At 46.4% G+C, this 20,620-nt stretch overlaps 1 protein-coding gene and 1 non-coding gene across 2 annotated transcripts in view; both read left to right on the forward strand.

The window, feature by feature from the left end:
- Positions 1-18,175, forward strand: part of GARRE1 (granule associated Rac and RHOG effector 1) — a 67,294-nt gene extending 49,119 nt beyond the window's left edge. Inside the window, exons 10-14 of the mRNA XM_049786566.1 lie at positions 1,512-2,542; positions 6,804-6,969; positions 8,598-8,738; positions 14,672-14,750; positions 15,639-18,175. Coding sequence (XP_049642523.1) covers positions 1,512-2,542; positions 6,804-6,969; positions 8,598-8,738; positions 14,672-14,750; positions 15,639-15,947 — 1,726 coding nt within the window. The 3' untranslated portion in view covers positions 15,948-18,175. The remainder of the gene's footprint in view (positions 1-1,511; positions 2,543-6,803; positions 6,970-8,597; positions 8,739-14,671; positions 14,751-15,638) is intronic.
- On the forward strand, positions 13,830-13,936 carry LOC126028989 (U6 spliceosomal RNA). Its single transcript, XR_007502654.1, has one exon. It is a non-coding gene; the product is annotated as a U6 spliceosomal RNA (small nuclear RNA).
- Positions 18,176-20,620: the final 2,445 nt, after the last annotated feature.

Below are 20,620 nucleotides of genomic sequence, written 5' to 3' on the forward strand. Positions count from 1 at the left end.
TGAGACCAAAGTGGTAGTACAGCAGATAGGCACTTGCCTTTCTCATGGCTGAACAGGTTCAATCTCCAGTATCCCATATGCTCCCCTGACCCCACAGGAGTGACCCTTGAGAACAAAGCCAGGAGGCAGCCCTACTACCACTAGGCCCCTCCTCAGAATAGAATTAAGGACAGATTTATTTTTATATTTATTTTGGTCCACACCCAGACATGTTCAGAATCACACTTTGGGGGGGTTATTGGGAATTTGTACAGGGTTGGGGATTGAGCCTAAGCCATTGACATGTACGGCTCCAGCACTGTATGGTCCCCTTAGTCCTCCAGTGTGACCCTAAGCACTGTGTCCCCAAGAACCAACAAAGAAAGAAAACTTGGAGAGGGCCAGAACAATAGCATAGCAGATAAGGTATTTTTGCCTTGCATGTACCCCAACTTGCTTTGATCCCCAGCATCACATATAGTCCCCAGGAGCCCCCTAAAAGAGGAAAGAAAACTGAAAACTTCAACCCTCAGAGTCAGCTTGGGCCCCTCCTAGGACTATAATGTTACCTGTGTGATGTCCCCCTCCCTTTAGCCCTCTGGACTGATTTTTCCTTTGTCTCACTCTGGATCTGCTGCTCTCTTGACTCCATCGTACAGGCACAGACCAGCCTTCTCCAATTCCAGCCCCCTCTCAGCCATGCTTTCTCTCCTCTGTTGATCAAGCTCTTCAGGCTGATGAAGCTTTCATAGCCCTGTTAGACACTATAGATTTTGTTTGTTCTACCTGGCTGTATTCAGGGCCTACTCCTGGCTCTGTGCTCAGGGATCGCTCCTAGAACACTAAGGGGATCAGATTCAGTGTTAGGAATCAAACCTGAGTTGGTCAAATGCAAGGCAAGTGCCTTAATCTTTATACTAGATCTCTGGTCTTATGACTTTAATTTTTTATAAAATGATACAGATAATGGGTCAGAGAAATAACATGGAGGTAGGGCATTTGCTTTGCATGCAGAAGAACCGTGGTTCAAGTCCTGGCATCCCATATGGTCCCCTGAGCCTGCCAGGAGGGATTTCTGAGCGTAGGGCCAGGAGTAACCCCTGAGCACTGCCGGGTGTGACCCAAAAAACAAAAGAAAAAAAGATACAGATAATAAGTGATAGAATTGTGTACACTAACAACTCTTAGATGTTCATTGATTTTTCTGTAAAATAAGTGAATCAAATTCCAATCAGGGAATTTTCTTTGTTAAAAATCTTTTTTAAAGGGCCCAGGGAGATAGCACAGCGGCATTTGCCTTGCAAGCAGCCGAAACCAGGACCAAAGGTGGTTGGTTCGAATCCCAGTGTCCCATATGGTCCCCCGTACATGCCAGGAGCTATTTCTGAGCAGACAGCCAGGAGTAACCCTTGAGCACCGCCAGGTGTGACCCAAAAATAACGGAAAAAAAAAATCTTTTTTAAAGACAAATATGTATTTTAGTATCCAATTTCTTTTGGTCCCTTTTTTTTCATTTGCTTTTATTTAAATAGGGAACAAGCTTTGCCCTGCATACAGATCCAGCTCCAGAGGGAAATCTGTGATTTGGGGAATCAGAGTGATCTGCCTTCTGGAAATGGAAACAAATCTTCAGGTGGCCTGCAGAAGACATTCTCCAAATTGACATCCCGGTTCACTAAGAAAGCATCATGCACCAGCGCTAGCAGCAGCACAAATTATTCCATCCCAAGTACCCCATCCAAAAACATCTTCATAACTGGGTGTCCAGAAGAAAAGGCCAAAATGCCCAGTAATGTTGATTCAAGGTTACAAAGCATTTTGAACATTGGAAATTTCCCTAGGACTACAGATCCTTCACAGTCAGCTCAGAATTCCAGCAATCACATGGCCAATGGATTCCTCCTGGAGAGGCGTGAGAACTTCCTACACGTGGATGAAGGCAAAGATGAGAAGGGTATGAACTTACCAACTGATCAGGAAATGCAAGAGGTAATAGATTTTCTCTCGGGGTTCAACATGGGCCAGTCACATCAGGGCTCCCCATTGGTGACGAGGCGCAATTCTGTTGCCACAACCATGGTGACTGAGCAGAAGATAGGTGCCATGCAGCCTCAGCACCCACCACTGTCAGTGCCCCTTCCACAGCGACCACCCCAGACTGGTACGCACACACCTCTGCCATCCCAGCCCGGACTGACACCTCAGCAGCAGTCCCCAAAGCAGCAGCCCCATGTTCAGTACTACCAACACCTGCTTCAACCTATTGGACCTCAGCAGGCACCGCCCCATCCTCGGGCCCCTGGGAAATGGGTGCATGGGTCTCCCCAGCAGCCTTCCCAGCCCCTTGGGGGAGGTCTGTCTCCTCTTGGCCAGTGGCCTGGCATATCGGACCTCAGTTCTGACTTGTACAGCTTGGGTCTAGTGAGCAGCTATATGGATAATGTGATGTCGGAGGTTTTGGGACAGAAGCCACAGGGACCTAGAAACAACACATGGCCTAACCGTGATCAAAGTGATGGAGTCTTTGGGATGTTGGGAGAGATTCTGCCTTTTGATCCTGCAGGTATGTGACACCCACCACAGAGTTTCCATATAAATGTAACCACTGAGTACTTTATAGGGGTTGTACACCGCAACCTTTCTAGTGAGGGAAAGTATCTGAGCCCTCCTAGAAGGAGTCCTCAAAAGTGGCACGTATGGGCAGAACCAGCAATGGTGAGTTGTGATGATGGGTGAGAACATGGAGAAGGTTAAGTGGAATGTTTTTCTCAATTTATAGAGGACAGGAGTGAAGCTAAGCAAGTTAGATGAAAAGCTCAAAGTCCTATGATTCACACGGCCTTCAAACTAAAATATATATTAGAGCTTTGTTTTGTTTTCTTTTTGTTTTTTGTGTCACACCCAGCAGCGCTCAGGGGTTACTTCTGGCTCTATGCTCAGAAGTCACTCCTGGCAGGCTCAGGGACCATATGAGATGCCGGGATTTGAACCATCGACCTTCTGCATGCAAGGCAAACACCTTACATCCATGCTATCTTTCCAGCCCCGATAAATATATTCTTAATACAAAAATGATTTTCAGGGGTCAGAGTGATTGTACAGAGGCTAGGGCGTTTGCATTGCTTATGGCTGACCTGGATTTGATTTCCAGCATTCCATTATGTTACCCCAAGCCAGGGGTCTCAAACTCGCGGCCCGCAGGCCATTTGTGGCCCTCCGTACGTTTTGTGGCCCGCAATCGGCCTTCAAATATCGCAGTATTCACGATTATTTGCTTACCGAATAATCGCAATAAAAATCGCATTAGTAAGAAAAAATCGCATTAAACATTTGCATACCCCGAGCAGTTTTGTTCGGGGTATGCAAATGTTTAATGCGATGCTTTGCGATTTTTTTTCTTACTAATGCGATTTTTTTATTGCGAATATTCGTAAGCGAAATCCCTTATGCGGCCCTGCCTCACCCCGACTTTGCCTCCTGCGGCCCCCAGGTAAATTGAATTTGAGACCCCTGCCCCAAGTCAGCTACAAGTAATTCCTGTGTGGAGAGCCAGGAACAAACCCTATGTACTGCAGGGTGTTGCCATTTCCTCAAAATAATACAAAGTATTTTCACCCCAGAGATGGAGTGGCACAGTGGCAGAAGGAACCAGTTTGCAAGTGTGTGATTACAGAGTTTTGGTCTCCAGTGCCATCCACATGATAGAATGCAGTCTGGGGACTCTGCATTTGGGGACTGCAGTACTTTGCCACCTCCAGTGCTTGGCATTCCTTGGCAGGCACCATGAATAACTGTATTACCACACAATAGGCTGCTGTTTAGTCCAGGATCTATCAATCTAAAACAGATTTAGTGGTTTGGCAGTTTGACAAAATTAAGTCTCAGAACTGGGTCGTTTCTGTCTGAGGGTATTGGGCTGCAGTTAATGTGAAAGGGAAAAATTTGTGCACTACTTAAGTTCCTGAGTATCCCACAGAGGGATCAGCAGACTCCCTGGGAAATATCAGCAGCCATTAATTAATTAATTTCTTTTGGAGCTTGATGGAGGAGCCAGGCCATTTTTCTGCCAGAAAGATAGTGGGGGGCCGGAGCGATAGCACAGCACTAGGGCATTTGCCTTGCACCTGGTGACCCACAACAGCAATGGGCTCCTAAATGTCCTGAGCATTGCTGAGGGGAGAGTGTTGGGGTTGGTTTGGGTCACACCCAGAGGTGCTCAGGGGTAACTTCTAGCTCTGTGCTCAGAAATCACTCCTGCAGACTCGGAGGACCATATGGGATGCCGGGGATTGAACCGGGTCTGTCCTATGTTGGCTGCGTGCAAGGCAAATACCCTACCATTGTGCTATTGCTCCAGCCCCAGAATATTTTCTTCTTTTTTTTGGGGGGGTGGGGTTTTGGCAGGGGGCACAACCGTTTGACGCTCAGGGGTTACTCCTGGCTATGCACTCAGAAATCACTCCTGGCTTGGGAGGACCATATGGGATGCCGGAGGACTGAACCAGGGTCCGTCCTACGCTAGCACTTGCAAGGCAGACACCTTACCTCTAGTGCCACGTTCCCGGTCCCAGCCCCAGAATATTTTCAAATGAAAGTGTTTTCTTGCATTTTTGTTGTTTTTCGTGGAGGCCACACCCAGGCAGTGCATGAGGAGCCATAACGTGCCAGGGGTTCAAGCTAGAGTTGGTCACATGCAAGGGAATCTCCCTACTTCCTACTATCTCTGATACCAAAAACATTTTTATGTTTATTTTGTGCCATACTCATTAGTGCTTGGGGCTCCTTTGCTCAGAGCGAGTCCATGTGGTGTTAAGAGATTGAACCCAAGCTTTCTTCATGCAAAGCAAGTGCTCAGACCTTTGTACTCTCTCTGACAATCAGGTTTGATCCCCAATTCTCCATATGTGATCACTGAGCACAGAGCAGGTGTAAATCTTGAGCATTCATTAGTGTGCCTCCCTCAAAAAAAATGGTGAATCTGATAAGGTATATACATGTAAGATAAATACATAGAGATAGGTTCTTTTTTCCTCTAACAAAAAGCATGTAGAAGTAGAAAGTGCATTTCTATCACAAAGGGAGTCTTATGAATTCTGTTGTGTATTGTAAATAGTATAACAAATATTTATATCAATAAATGGGGCCAGAGAGATGGTATAGCAAGTGAGGTGTTTGCTTTATACACAGTCCATCCAAATTTGATTCAGCATCCCTTAGAGCCCCCTGAGCACTGCAAGAAGTGATCCCTGAACACAGAGCCAAAAGAATAAGTAAGCCCTGAGCCAAGCCAGGTGTGGCCCAAAATCCTGATGGGGGAAAAAAATCATCACTGAAGGTAGTGGAAAAATTCCTCAGTACTGACTTAAAAACAAATCCTCGGGCCCAGAGAGATAGCACAGCGGCGTTTGCCTTGCAAGCGCCGATCCAGGACCTAAGGTAGTTGGTTCGAATCCCGGTGTCCCATATGGTCCCCCGTGCCTGCCAGGAGCTATTTCTAGCAGACAGCCAGGAGTAATCCCTGAGCACTGCCGGGTGTGGCCCAAAAACCAAAAAAAAAAAAAATCCTCAGCACCAACTTTTTGTGTATTTTGGTTTGGAAACCACATTAAATGGTGCTTGGGATGGGGAGAGGAGATACTCGGGGTGCTCAGGGTTCATTTTAGTGAGGTTCAGAGACATGTCATAGATGGAACCAGGATTTACACATGCAAAGTGTGTGTTGTAGCACTGTGGTCCATTTCCCTGTCCACAGCACCAACCATTAATGGAAGAAAATGTTTTCTTTTGAAGTCTGAGAATTCTTTATATGACAGACACTCTTGTGCTTGTCCTTGCTCTTCTTCGGTGAGTGGATGGATGAGGAGATCCTGTATCATGGGCCACAGGCAAGGCAAACTGTCCCACCTTGTGACAGAGCAGGTGCACTGGACTCCCACCACTAAGCCCTAAACCAACATTCTCTGCTGGTGCTGAGGATCTATGTTTTCTGGTGGTCATATAGGTAAACACAGAGTTTAAGCAGTGTGTGGCAAAATTTTACTATCTTTGATTCTTTTTTATTTTTTGCCAGAAAGACAATCATCTGTGGCTTCAGGCCTAAAGATCCTGCTGATTTTTCCTTCTGGGGTTTCTTGTTAACTTTAAGCCATGGTATTGCATCCTCCATACCCACTCAGTATATATATGCTCTTTATTACATCTCCCTAGGCAGGTGAATTAGAGGAGGACTTATAGGATTAGAAGCAAGAGCCCTCTGACCAGAGTGTGGCAGCAGCCAGCACACAGCAGATGAACCCATGCTCTAGAGTTCTTCTGCCCTGGAGCAGCTGTATATTCTCATGGCCCAGGGATGCTTTCCTTCCACACACTGTAGATAAGTTTGACTATCACTGCCATCTCTGTTGATTTTCCTCCCACTGCACTGACTATCCAGGATGTTCCCAGGACCTCTGAGTATCTTACTCTTGGGCTCTCCTGCATGAGCAGATCTGCTATCCAATACCAGGGTCCCCAGTGATCCTTGTGGGAATGGCATCTGTTTTTTTTATATCTGCTTCTGTGTTCCTGTCACCCTTTCCAGGTCCACCCCCGTACTCACTCTGTACTACATCTTTAGATCTCTCTGCTGGCAGCCCACCTTATCACAGAGTTGATAAGGTGGCAGGCTGTGGGACAAAGCCTGCCACAAACTATGTCATGAGTCTGGCAGTGCCTTACCACTTTCAATTCATTGCATGTGACCAGCACAGATCCTCAGAAGGTGGGGAAGGAAACAAGGCCAGTCTGGCTCCACAACATAAGTTGTGTCTTTTATCTTAACACAGTGGGGTCAGACCCAGAGTTTGCACGCTACGTGGCAGGTGTGAGCCAGGCTATGCAGCAGAAGAGACAAGTCCAGCACGGCCGCCGCCCTGGCAACCTTCGGGGCAATTGGCCACCCATGGACGATGCCCACAGAACCTGGCCTTTCCCAGAGATCTTAACAGAAGGGTGAGTGTGGGTGTGACAGAAGTCTGAACTTTGGGCACAGGCATTCCCTCATACCTTTGTATGCTCTTACCAGGTAGTTTAGTTCCCATGTGAAAGCAGCGTCAGGTGGCCAAATCTTCAGTGACTGCAGAATGCGGAGTGGCATGATATGTCCTTGTGGAACCATCATTGGTATAAATTGATGGTTTTCAAGACATTTTTTCACCCTAACCAGAGTTGGTTTTGTTTGTTTTGCTCTTACTGGCGCTTGCGCCACACTCAGCAGTACAGGAGCTACTCCCAGCTCTGAGCTTATGGGTTGCTCCCAAAATGCTAAGAGACCATGGAGATCATGGAGTGCAGGGCTAACCCAATCTCCAACAGGCAGAGACCCCATTGCTGAACAATGTTTGTGAACTAACTGTAGCCTTAACACTCTTTACGCTGAGTTGAGGTAGGCTATGAAGCCCCTGTGGTTTATGAATATAATCCTGTTACCCTGCTGAAAACAAAGGGTGGCTTCAGATCCTAGTATAATTAAGTAATCTCTGAATTTTCATATTCCACTGGTTTGAGTTTTCTCACTCTTTTTTTTTTTTTTTTTTTTTTTTTTGGTTTTTGGGCCACACCCGGTAACGCTCAGGAGTTACTCCTGGCTATGTGCTCAGAAGTTGCTCCTGGCTTGGGGGACCATATGGAACACCGGGGGATCGAACCGTGGTACGTCCAAGGATAGCGCAGGCAAGGCAGGCACCTTACCTTTAGCGCCACCGCCCGGCCCAGAGTTTTCTCACTCTTAATGCTACAATTATTAGGGGCCAGAGAGGTGGCGCTAGAGGTAAAGTATCTGCCTTGCAAGCGCTAGCCAAGAAAGGACCGTGGTTCAATCCCCTGGCGTCCCATATGGTCCCCCCCAAGTCAGGGGCAATTTCTGAGTGCTTAGCCAGGAGTAACCCCTGAGCATCAAATGGGTGTGGCCCAAAAACAAAAAAAAATGCTATAATTATTAATAATTACAAGAAAAAGAGATAACTAAAGAGTACCTCAACTCTTTTTCTGGGGACATCCAGACCTGGCTGAGCTGGAAGGTGGGGGTCACCCTGATATGCTCAGGGGACCTTGGGAAGCCAGGGTTGAATCCGGGCCTACTGCATACAAAACATGCTTGTATGCCTTCAGCCCATTTGAACTGGGTTGTGGACCTTCAGCTATTTCCTTTTTTGTTTTTGTTTTTGGGCTACACCCAGAAGCACTCTGGTTATTCCTGGCTCTGCACTCAGAAATTGCGTTTGGCAGGCTCAGGGGGACCATATGGGATGCTGGGGAACGAAACTGGGTTGGCTGCATGCAAGGACAACGCCCTCTCCACAACGCTATCGCGCCAGCCCTTATAACTATTTTCTTCACTAAATTAAATTTCATGTTCAAACCCAGACTTCTAGAGGGAATAAATGTTTGTATTTTTTCTGAGGAATGTATATAGCTTGAAATAATGTTTCCAAAAGAGACACCTGAGATGTTGGGATTGATGACAAATGTAGTGTGAAAATTGCTCTTCTGGAGTAATGGGAGCAGGGGCTGGCCTCAGGGCTGTCCCTCCCTCTGGCTACTGCAGGCCTGGGACCAGCTTCTCTCTCTCTGATTTTCAGGGATAATCTGCATAGCGGCTGGTCCGGCGGGACCCAGGGAGACTCAGCCAGTTCAAGTGATGAGACATCATCTGCCAACGGGGACAGCTTATTCTCCATGTTTTCAGGACCTGACCTCGTAGCTGCTGTCAAGCAGAGAAGGTATGAAGATATTTCCAAACCAGAGGCAGGGGACTTGAATGTGAGCCACATCTTTTCTTTGGGGGAGGAGGGACCTCATAGGCCTCAGGGCTATCTAGCACAGAGGCTTGAAACTAATTTCATCTATCCCCCTCTTCTCAGGAAAAAAACTCTACACCCCAAATTATACCCAAGGCTATTACATATGAATCTTTCCAGCTCCACACAAGGAACTGTATCACCCACCCCCCTTTGGGAAAGATAGTGATAGCCAAGTGAGGGTGCACAGAGTCGTATCTGCAACAGTGAAAGTCATCGCTGATACCAGCAAGATGCCTGCTTTGGGCAGACCCTGAGCAAAGCACCTCCTCCATCCTCTCTCTGCATTCTCTTAGCCTCTGCATTTGTTGCTAGGGCGACCAAACAAATGACCAGGGCTTAAACAACACCATTTCTTTTCTCACAGTTTGAAAGGCTGGAAAACTGAGGGCAAGGTATCAGCAGAGCTGGTTTCTCCAAAGCCTCCATTGTTTGAAAAAAGCCATCTTCCCCCTATAGCTGCACCAGGTCTTCCCTTGATATGTGTGTCTTAATTTTGTCTTAAGAGGACACTGATTGGGCCCGGAGAGGTAGCACAGCGTGTTTGCCTTGCAAGCAGCCGATCCAGAACCTAAGGTGGTTGGTTCGAATCCCAGTGTCCCATATGGTCCCCCGTGCCTGCCAGGAGCTATTTCTGAGCAGACAGCCAGGAGTAACCCTGAGCAACGCTGGGTGTGGCCCAAAAACCAAAAAAAAAAAAAAAAAAAAGAGGACACTGATTAAATTAGATAGAATCCATTCTGTCATGTTATCTTAATTACTTGATTTTACCTTTGCTCTGTCAGGGATTGACCCCAGAGCCTCAACAAGAGGTATTTGTTCTGTCATGGAGACACAGCCTTCTGCCTTTATTACTTCTTTCTAAATATAATTACATTCTGAGATTTTGGGTAGTAGAATCTACCATAGGAATTTGAGATAGCATAGCGGTAGGGCATCTGTCTTGCATGCAGCCGATCCAGGACTAATGGTAGTTTGAATCCCGGCATCTCGTATGGTCCCCTGTGCCTGCCAGGAGCAATTTCCGAGCAGAGTCAGGAGTAACCCATGGGCGCTGCCGAGTATAGCTCAAAGACAAAAAAAAAAAAATAAATAAAATCGGTGCCGGGCGGTGGCGCTAAAGGTAAGGTACCTGCCTTGCCTGCACTAGCCTTGGATGGACCTCGGTTCGATCCCCCGGTGTCCCATATGGTCCCCCAAGCCAGGAGCAACTTCTGAGCACATAGCCAGGAGCAACTCCTGAGCGTTACCGGGTGTGGCCCAAAAACCAAAAAAAAAAAAAAAAAAATCTACATAGGAATTTCTGGGAAATAGAGGACACAGTTCAACCCATAACATCCACATTATAAACTGTATTTTAACTGTATTTTACCTTTAGTTCATAGTTGAGGAAATGAAGACCCAGTGAAGTCATTTCATATAGCAGCAAATACAACAGAACCCCCTTTCTCTGGGAACTTAAATTCTGTTCAAGGAAGCAAGAAAGCACTTTTTTTTTTTTTTTTTTTTTTTTTTTTGGTTTTTCGGCCACACCCATTTGATGCTCAGGGGTTACTCCTGGCTAAGCGCTCAGAAATTGCCCCTCGCTTGGGGGACCATATGGGACGCCAGGGGATTGATCCGTGGTCCTGATCCTTGGCTAGCACTTGCAAGGCAGACACCTTACCTCTAGCGCCACCTTGCGGGCCCCAAAGGAAGCACATTTAAAATAACATTTTGGGGGGCTGGAGAGATAGCACAGCGGTAAGGCATTTGCCTTGCATGCAGAATCACAGTGGTTCGAATTCTGGCATTCCATATAGTCCTTCGAGCCTGCCTGCGGGGGGCCTTTTTTTTTTCTTTTTTTAATTTTTATTGTGGTCGAAGTGAATTACAATTCTCTCACAGTAATATTTGAGGCACATAGTGACAATAAGTGAGGAGCATTCCCACCACCAGTGTTGTCTTCCCTTCACCCCTGTTCCAAGCATGCATCCCACATCTCCTTCCTTTACCTCTGTAATGTTAGTGCAACTGTTCCTCATTATACAGCTTCTTGTAGATTGGGTATTGATTCTGTTGTCATTGACTTTGGATTTGGTATTCATGTCTGATCAGTTTTTATTTCCACCAAATGAACATTTGACTGTCTGGCCTTGGTACCATCTGGGGAAAGAAGGAAAAAAAGAAAAAAAAGACAAACAAAAAAAGAGAAACTAGGATGAGTTCATCTAAGTGTTATAAACACCCATTTAGAAGAAGGAAGGGAAAAAAGAAGAAAAAGGTAGTAAAACAAAACAAACCAGAAACAAACAAAAAAAAATAAGAGAATATCAACAAGATTACAAAATGAATAAACAGGGCCCAGAGAGATAGCACAGTGGTGTTTGCCTTGCAAGCAGCCAATCCAGAACCTAAGGTGGTTGGTTCGAATCCCGGTGTCCCATATGGTCCCCCGTGCCTGCCAGGAGCTATTTCTGAGCAGACAGCCAGGAGTAACCCCTGAGCAACGCCGGGTGTGGCCCAAAAAACAAACAAAAAAAAAAGAATAAACGGGCTGGAGAGATAGCATGAAGGTTAAGGCATTTGCCTTGCATACAGAAGGATGGTGGTTCAAATCCCGGCATCCTATATGGTTCCCCGAGCCTGCCAGGAGCAATTTCTGAGCGTTGAGCCAGGAGTAGCCCCTGAGCGATGCCAGGTGTGGCCCAAAAACCAAAACAAAACAAAAAAAAAAAAAACGAAAACAAATAAACAAAAAATATATTTAAAAAATAAAATACAGAAGGAAAATTTTAAAAAAGAAGAAGAATAAACACAGAATAAGCCAAAAGCCAAAACCATCAGCTACAGAAAAAGAAAAAAATAAGAAAAGAAAAAATAAATAAAAACAGACCATCAACTTTTTTTTTTTTTTTTGGTTTTTGGGCCACACCCATTTGATGCTCAGGGGTTACTCCTGGCTATGTGCTCAGAAATCGCCCCTGGCTTGTGGGGACCATATGGGACGCCGGGGGATCGAACCGCCGTCCGTTCCTTGGCTAGCGCTTGTAAGGCAGACACCTTACCTCTAGCGCCACCTTCCCGGCCCCAGACCATCAACTTCTTTTTTTTTTTTTTTTTTTTTTGTTTTGTTTTTTGTTTTTTGTTTTTTTTGGTTTTTGGGTCACACCTGGCAGTGCTCAGGGGTTACTCCTGGCTGTCTGCTCAGAAATAGCTCCTGGCAGGCACGGGGGACCATATGGGACACCGGGATTCGAACCAACCACCTTTGGTCCTGGATCGGCTGCTTGCAAGGCAAACGCCGCTGTGCTATCTCTCCGGGCCCGACCATCAACTTCTTAAAAAAAAAAAAAAAAGGATTGTATTTTTTCTTTTTTTTTTTTTTTTTTTTTTTTTGGTTTTTGGGCCACACCCTGTGACGCTCAGGGGTTACTCCTGGCTATGCGCTCAGAAGTTGCTCCTGGCTTCTTGGGGGACCATATGGGACGCCGGGGGATCGAACCGCGGTCCGTCCTAGGCTAGCGCAGGAAAGGCAGGCACCTTACCTCCAGCGCCACCGCCCGGCCCCAGGATTGTATTTTTTCTTTTTTTCTTTTTCTTTTTTTTTTTTTTTTTTTTTTTTTTGTTTTGTTTTTGTTTTTGGGTCACACCCACCAGCGCTCAGGGGTTACTCCTGGCTCCACGCTCAGAAATCGCTCCTGGCAGGCTCGGGGTACCATATGGGATGCCGGAATACAAACCAATGACCTCTGCATGAAAGGCAAACACCTTACCTCCATGCTGTCTCTCCAGCCCCTCTTTTTTTTTCTTTTTCTTTTTTTTTTTTTTTTTTGCATAGGCATGGTAAATATAGGGAAAATTACAGTGGGATTTCCCTTGGCCTAAGAGATACAGGGTTTCTCTGCCCTTGAAGCATACTGCCATGGGAACAACTACTGGCTTCATGCTCACTCACTTGTACACCCCAAGGTCTTTTTATGATGCCAGGAAACTTTCTGCTCAGATGTGGGTGATGATATCCTGCCTCTGTAGCTGGAGATCTTGTTATTTGTGTAGGTCATATGCTGAAGGCTAGGAGAGAGTTTTTCATTATGGTTCTAGGAGTTCTGTTCCATCACTGTTGTTGTAATCAGTCTTCTGTAATTAGTGGTCTTGGTTTTTGTTCAGAACCTAGGACAGAGCCTAGGTTATAGTCTTTCAGCATAGTTTCAGAAGTTCTGCTCAGTTGCAGTTGTCAAAGTTAGACCTCTGGAATTAGAGATCTTGGTTTTTGTACAAAGCTTAGGCTAGGAACTTCCTCATTGGTCCTTTGATAGGTTCTGTCCAGCGGATATTTATCAAAGTTAGTCTTCTGTAGATAGCAATTTTGGTTTTTGCTTAGGGCAAAGGATGACATGTTTCCTGGTTGCATTATACTGTTAGGTGCTGAGATGGGGCAGCCCTCTCTTAGCTTAAGTTGTTGCCATTTCCTCATGTCAGGATGTCATGTTAAAACTGGTGCAAGTTGGTGCCGAGACGGCATTCCCCTGGAGGAGTTTGGTTCCTGGCGCTGTTGCTGTGTCGGTTCCACGTCTGGAATCTGGGGTTCTGGGTTGGATGGTCGCTGTCCAATCACATGGAGTCTAAGTTGGGTCTACATGACACATGCTTATAATGGGAGGCAACCCTGCATTTTTAAAAAATATGGGTTCTTATCCCTAATAGATAAGAGCTTGTTTTGTGTATATTATTTCCCTTTATTTAGAGTGCTTATGCAAAAGGACATGTTGACATATTATATTGCTGGTGGATTTGGAGGTAAGAATGATAGTCTGCATGATCTGAGTGAGCCATCCCTTTAGCCCAGACTTTTGGGATTTTTTGAGGGGGAGAGTTGGGTTTTTTAAAGTTTTGGTTTTTGAGACACAAAGGGCAGTGCTTACTCATGACTGCTCAGGGATCATTCTCAACAGTGCTGAAGACCATATGTGGTGCTAGGGTTTGAACTTGGGTTGGCTATATGCATGGCTAGTGCCTTAACAACAGTACTGTGTGCTCGCTTCAGCAGCACATATACTAAAATTGGAACGATACAGAGAAGATTAGCATGGCCCCTGTGCAAGGATGACACGCAAATTCATGAAGCGTTGCATATTTTTTTGAAAGAAAAAAAAAACAAACAACAGTACTGTGTCTCCAGCCCCAACTTTTTGTTCTTATTTGTTTGTTTTTGGGCCACACCCTGGTGATGCTCAGGGCTTACTCCTGGCTATGTGATCAGAAATCACTCCTGGCTTGGGGGACCATATGGGATGCCAGGGAATCAAACCTCTGTCTACCCTAGGTTAGCACGTGCAAGGCAAACGCCCTGCCGCTTGCACCACCACTCCAGCCCCCAATCTTTTGTTCTTAATTCACATGTCACATATGTGACAAATAGTATCTGTTATGTAGTGAACAGAAGACCAGAGCTGATAGATTTTTTGGGGGGAGGGGGTCACACCCAGGCAGCGCTCAGGGGTTACTCCTGTCTCTATGCTCAGAAATCGCTCCTTGCAAGCTCAGGGAACGATATGGGATGCCAGGATTTGAACCACCAACCTTATGCATACAAGGCAAATGCCTTACCTCCATGCTATCTCTCTGGCCCCAGAGCTGATAGATTTATAGTACAGATAAAGCCATCAGTTCCAGGTAAAGCCATCTCGGTCTCCACCCCATTTCAGCCCTGTCACAGTTTCAGGTACACTATCCAGTATTGGCCCCACACTACCCCCTTGCATGAGTGAATTTAAAATCAGTACTAAGATAACCCAGAGCCCAGCAGCCAAATTTGTCCGAGGAAGACTGGGTGGATAATCAGCACTGCTGCAATGAGCTCTCCGTTCTTTCAGGAAGCACAGCAGTGGCGAGCAGGAGACCGGCACACTGCCTTCACCGCCTCTTCTTTCCACCGTGGATGACATGAACCAGGTAACTGGGCCCCACCAACCCTGGAGGCCAGCCCTTTGGAGTAGGGACCCTGAGCAATACTTATCTCACGTTCTGGGAACACTTCAAAGCTACTTTTTTTTTTTTTTTTTTGGATTTTGGGCCACACCTGGCGATACTCAGGGGTTACTCCTGGCTGTCTGCTCAGAAATAGCTCCTGGCAAGCACAGGGGACCATATGGGACACCGGGATTCAAACCAACCACCTTTGGTCCTGGATCGGCTGCTTGCAAGGCAAACGCCGCTGTGCTATCTCTCCGGGCCCAACTTCAAAGCTACTTATTTCCCATGATTCTGTGTAAAGGATGAGACATCTTTTTTTTTTTTTTTTTTTTTTTTTTTGGTTTTGGGCCACACCCGGCGGTACTCAGGGGTTACTCCTGGCTGTCTGCTCAGAAATAGCTCCTGGCAGGCATGGGGGACCATATGGGACACCGGGATTTGAACCAACCACCTTTGGTCCTGGATCGGCTGCTTGCAAGGCAAACGCTGCTGTGCTATCTCTCCGGGCCCAGGATGAGACATCTTAGCTAGCTTGGAGCCACCTGTATGGGAAGTTTAGAAGTTCTGCTGTCCATGATGGCAACTATGAACTATATGTTCTAGCCTGGTCAGAATTAATACCAGTAAAGATTCTCTTCTCCATGACCCTGGCCATATGTGAAGAGTGTCTGCTGTCTTGGGCGTGAAGATACAGGATATGTCTTACTATTTCAAGAAATTCTGTGGGGTAATACTGCGTTGGGACTGTAGGGTTGGGGGAGGGTGCACATCCACCCTGTCTCCTAGAGGGAGTAAGGCCAAGAGATCTGAGGAGGTAGGAACTACAGACACCAGAAATAATGTTAAGAAACCTCTTCTGTCTTTTAGGATAACAAAACCAAAACGTGGCCGCCCAAAGCACCCTGGCAACATCCTTCCCCACTGCCCAGCACGCTACCCAGCCCCAGCGCACCCCTCTATGCAGTCACCAGTCCCGGCAGCCAGTGGAACGACACCATGCAGATGCTGCAGTCCCCGGTGTGGGCTGCCACCAGCGACTGCAGTGCCACCTCCTTCGCCTACGTGCAGACTCCCCCGCAACCCCCACCCCCACCAGCACACAAGGCAGCACCCAAGGGCTTCAAGGCCTTCCCTGGGAAGGCAGAGCGCAGGCCAGCCTATTTGCCCCAGTACTGACCTAGGGCCAGCCTTCCAGATCTTTTGGGGCCAGTGTTCCCACTCCAGGGATGACTGGCTAACACCAGCCCCCCCAGAGGACCAGTACACCCACCCCAGGCAGGGATCCTTAGGGATGGAAGTGGTTGGCAGCTCTGAGCCTTTAAGGCCTGGCTTTATGGACTCAGAGAGCACCAGATGCTTGGGAGACAGGTGTCTGAGCCTCCTTCCAGGGGTGCCAGTGGCCTCGTGCTTAAGAAGCACCTAGAGTCATTCTGGAGCAGGTGACCCAAAGCCCCCCTGGAAACAGGCTCTTTCATGTGTGTTAGGAAGGCCTAAGGCTGAGAGCAACTAACTATCCTCCACATCCTGCCTCTGCCCCCTCAACACCAGTCACTGTAGTTAATAGCTATTTTCATAGAGGTTTTGAGTTAAAACACTTCCTAAAAATGAATGGAATATTTTAAATAACAAATACAGTGGCTGGAGGTCTATTCAACACTATCATCATCAAGTGAATAGAAAATGAGCAAATTATAGACCTTTGTGATCAGAAGCAATCACCATATTGTCTGAGGGAAGGCACCCCTCACTGTCCAGTCTCCTCAGGGGACGCCCCATTTACTAGACTTACACAAGCAGGATCACAAAACAGATTTGGGTGGAGGCATATTCCTGGAAGCGCACGGGGATGAGCCAGTGGACTGCACTCCCTGTCCTGTTGGAGATAACCCTGCTGCCCCCTGGTCCTTCCACAGATGGCCACGGGCTTCCAAGCCACCTCAAAATGTTGGCACTGGTCAAAGACTTACCAAGAGATACCCGCACTTGAAACTACAGTAAAATTTGTGAGCTGGCTCAAGACAAAGCAATTGTGATATAGGTAGGAATTAGTCCTTTAAAAAAAAAAAACAACACCCTGTTTTGAGTTAACATGTGCCATTAGATAAATAACAACCTGTGGATTTAGGAATATCCCAATCAATCCAAACCAGAGTGGATCCAGAAGAATTGAATGGTGCTTAAATTGAGAAATAATACAAAATATATCTATATAGAATAGACATCCCACTGTACATTAATTGAAGTTACAGAAGTTCTTTATATAAAACTTATTTAAATTTTTCATATTTCATCTTTGGAAAAGTCTAATTGAGAAAAATCCATATTTTCTGGTATAAAAGTTTGACAGTATTAATATTTTTTTATATTTTCTTAAATCATTAAACCATTTTAATATATGTTAACTACTAATAAATGGTTTATTCTTTCTAACTCCATATAAGCTTTTCCAGCAAAGATTGTAATAACACATTTATGTTCTCATTTTTCTATGGATATAAGTAAATTTATATTTAAAAATACCAAAAAGAAGATATATATATATATATATGTATGAGTACACACTAATGATAGGACCCAGAGGGTGTCTGAGCCCAGCCACTGAACTCTCAGTACTGTTGCCAGGTTGCTTCCAGGCCTCGACTCTGTCCTTTGTGCTGTGTGGGATGCCTTTGCTGCCTGTACTCACGCTCCTTTCGCCCTGGGCTCCGAACATTCACCTCACCATGTTTACAGAGAACTGTTTTGTACATAGACATTTTCAGGCACGTGCTTTGCACCGACCCCACGTGGCTCTTGTCTGTGTTCGCTGTCACTGTGCGCGCGCTAATTCCTCTGTTGCTGTTGTTTGTGACGGTTTTACTTGTAAAATAATTTCCTACTTCCCTCAGTAATGTGTCTCCAGGTCGTGGTATTCCGAGTTTTATTCACTGAAGTCCCCTTGTTTTAATAGTGCCTCCTCAAAAGACCTCACCCTGGATCGAGGTCAGTCCTTGATACCCCAGTGCAGGTGACATTGACCTTGCTATTTGTCATTTTCCAGTCTGTTTTCTCTAGGACATTTTGTAATTGCATCTCCCTGGGTTGTGAGACTGTGTGATGCTCTTTGTGCGGTCTCCTTGTAGGTGCTGTGTTCTCGGCACCACCTCGCTCTGAACACTGGTAATTCCAGGTGCTGCGCTTGGCAGAGGGATCTTGCCAAAGTGCGTGTAAGTGTGTGCGTGCGTATGAATGTGTGTGTGTGCGTGTGTGTCCTTTGCATGGTCGAGCATGGCAGCCTTGCTCGGGCATCAGCAGGACATTGTGTGAATAGTTAATGCTTCCAAACTGGAACTCTACATTTTGTATCTTTTAAAGCTCCTATAAGTAATATAACTATTGGCTTTATTAAAAATATACATTTACTATCTTGCATCTTTGTTTAAAATGAACTGCAGCAGATACCATTGTTAAAAACCATGGCTGATTCATTCATTACTCTGAAAAGTTGTTCCCAAGGGAGTATTTAGGTCAGCCTGTCCTCTTAGTGCCACACTCTTGGATGGGGGGAGTTGACAAGGAGGGGAGGGCCATTGGGGGAAATCTGATGAGCAGGCTGAGACTGGAAGATACATCCACATGTAGAGCCCACCTGGAAGGGCACAGGCTCTCCTTAAACCATGTCTTCCCTCTTCCAGCCAAGCTTGGGCTCTGAACTGCCCAGCTATCCTCTCCAAGGAGCAGACTGACCCAGTAACAGTCTGGAAGAGAAATCCTGCCTCATTGAGACAAAACAGACAAGCCTCAGCAGATACCATTCTAATAAAGAGGATATGGGGACCACAAAGAGTTCAGGGTGGCAAAGTGATAGTACCCAGATTTGCTATCTGGCACCACATTACTGTTCCCCCTAGCCCCTCCTGGAGTGATCCCTAAACACAAAGCCAGAGGCAAACCCTGACCCCTGCCAGACCCACATGAAGGAGGTAGGTTGTTGAGAATCTCAACTCATTGATTTTCATTTAGAGCTGTCCCAGGTACCAAGGGGACGTGGGAGCACCATTGAGATGATCCCTCCCCCCCCCCAAAAAAAAAAAAAAACCTGAACAGTAATTTTTTTTTTCGTTTTTTTTTGGGGGGCCACATCCAGTGATGCTCAGGGGTTGCTTCTGGCTATGCGCTCAGAAATCGCTCCTGGTTTGGGGAACCACATGGGACACCTGGGGAATCGAACCACATGCAGTTTGTCTAAGGTTAGAGCTGGCAAGGCAAACATCTTACTGCTCCATGCCACTGCTCTAGCCACTGTGAACATTAATTCTAATCTAGTATCAGTGCCACCCAGGCCTGTTTCTGCGGAAATACCAGGAATTGCGCTTAAGATGTTCCAAGTACACCTTAGAGCAGAGCTAGTTCATTATAAGCATGTTTCATGAATATTCTAAAATACATACAGTAGAAATTATTAAGATGCCAGAATAGGCCAGAGAGATAGCACAGAAGTAGGGCAGTTGCCTTGGCATGCCGCCCAACCAAGACAAGACAGGTTTGAGTCCCGGCATCCTATATGGTCCTCTGTGCCTGCCAGGAGCAATTTCTGAGTGCTGTCGGGTGTGACCCAAAAACAAATAATAAAATGCCAGAAAAACATAACAAGTACCCAGTGCACTGATAGAGGTGGTGGGAGCAGGGAGTTGGGCTGTTCCCATGTGCGGGCCACCCTGTGTGTTACCAGGAATTCAAACAGGTCACCTTTACTACAGTTCTGATTTTTAACCATCTTGTAGTCCAAAAAGCATGTTCAATGTGGGGTAGAGGAAAGGAGATGGCCAGTAGGACAGATGTTCCACTTCAATCCTGAGAGCTCCTTGGAAAAACTCAGCTGAGAAAACACGTGGGCAGGTGAGGTCCCTGCAAACCTAATACCACTTTTCACACCTCGACACACCTGGGTAATAGTATGGCTGCGACTCTGAGAGGGGATGGCCCTCCGTGTACTTTGTGGCCACTGTGGCCTGTGGAAAACAAGGAATAAGCAGTTCTTCGACTGCCATAAAAGCGATGTCTATTATACCAGCACAGTGAACCTAAAGAGCCTCTAGTGGTGGCTTCTGGAAGTAGTTGCTGACTGACCTAAGAGGTGAGTCTCAGACGCCTGTGTGGCTTATACTTCAACTGAGCTGACCATGTGGAACAGAGTGAGCGAAGCTTGTTTCAGGAGCATCATTTCTTTATATATTTGCGTTAGGGGCCACACCCAGTGATGCTCAGGAGCTTAACCCAGCTCTGCTTGGGGATCATTCCTGGAGATGTTCAAGACAGCAAGCAGTGCTGGAGATCTGATCTGAACCTCCTGAGTGCCAAACATGAAGTCTGCTGCTCCAACAGAGTGATTTTCACCTCAGAGTTTCCTAATGTCATTGCACTGTGGTGCAAGTCCTAGCTAGGACTTAGGGCTGCAAAGATGATGCAATATTTGGCCTTAAAAAATCTATCTTAGGGGCCCGAAGAGATAGCACAGCGGTGCTTGCCTTGCAAGCAGCCGATCCAGAACCTAAGGTGGTTGGTTCGAATCCCGGTGTCCCATATGGTCCCCCGTGCTTGCCAGGAGTTATTTCTGAGCAGACAGCCAGGAGTAACCCCTGAGCACCGCCGGGTGTGACCCAAAAAAAAAAATCTATCTTGGGAGGTAGAGGGATAGGAAAACGGGTTGCCTTTCACAACAGCAGACCCGTCTTCAATTCCGACATCCACTTAGTTACCCAAACCCGCCAGGAGTAAGCCCTGAGCACCCCTAGGTGTGGCCCAGAAAGCAAAGAACTGTCTCTGCCAGAACTGCAGGAAGAATTAGGAGCTCTGGGTAGGACTGTATG

The sequence above is a fragment of the Suncus etruscus genome, chromosome 14, assembly GCF_024139225.1.
Source record: "Suncus etruscus isolate mSunEtr1 chromosome 14, mSunEtr1.pri.cur, whole genome shotgun sequence".
Lineage (NCBI taxonomy): Eukaryota > Metazoa > Chordata > Mammalia > Eulipotyphla > Soricidae > Suncus > Suncus etruscus.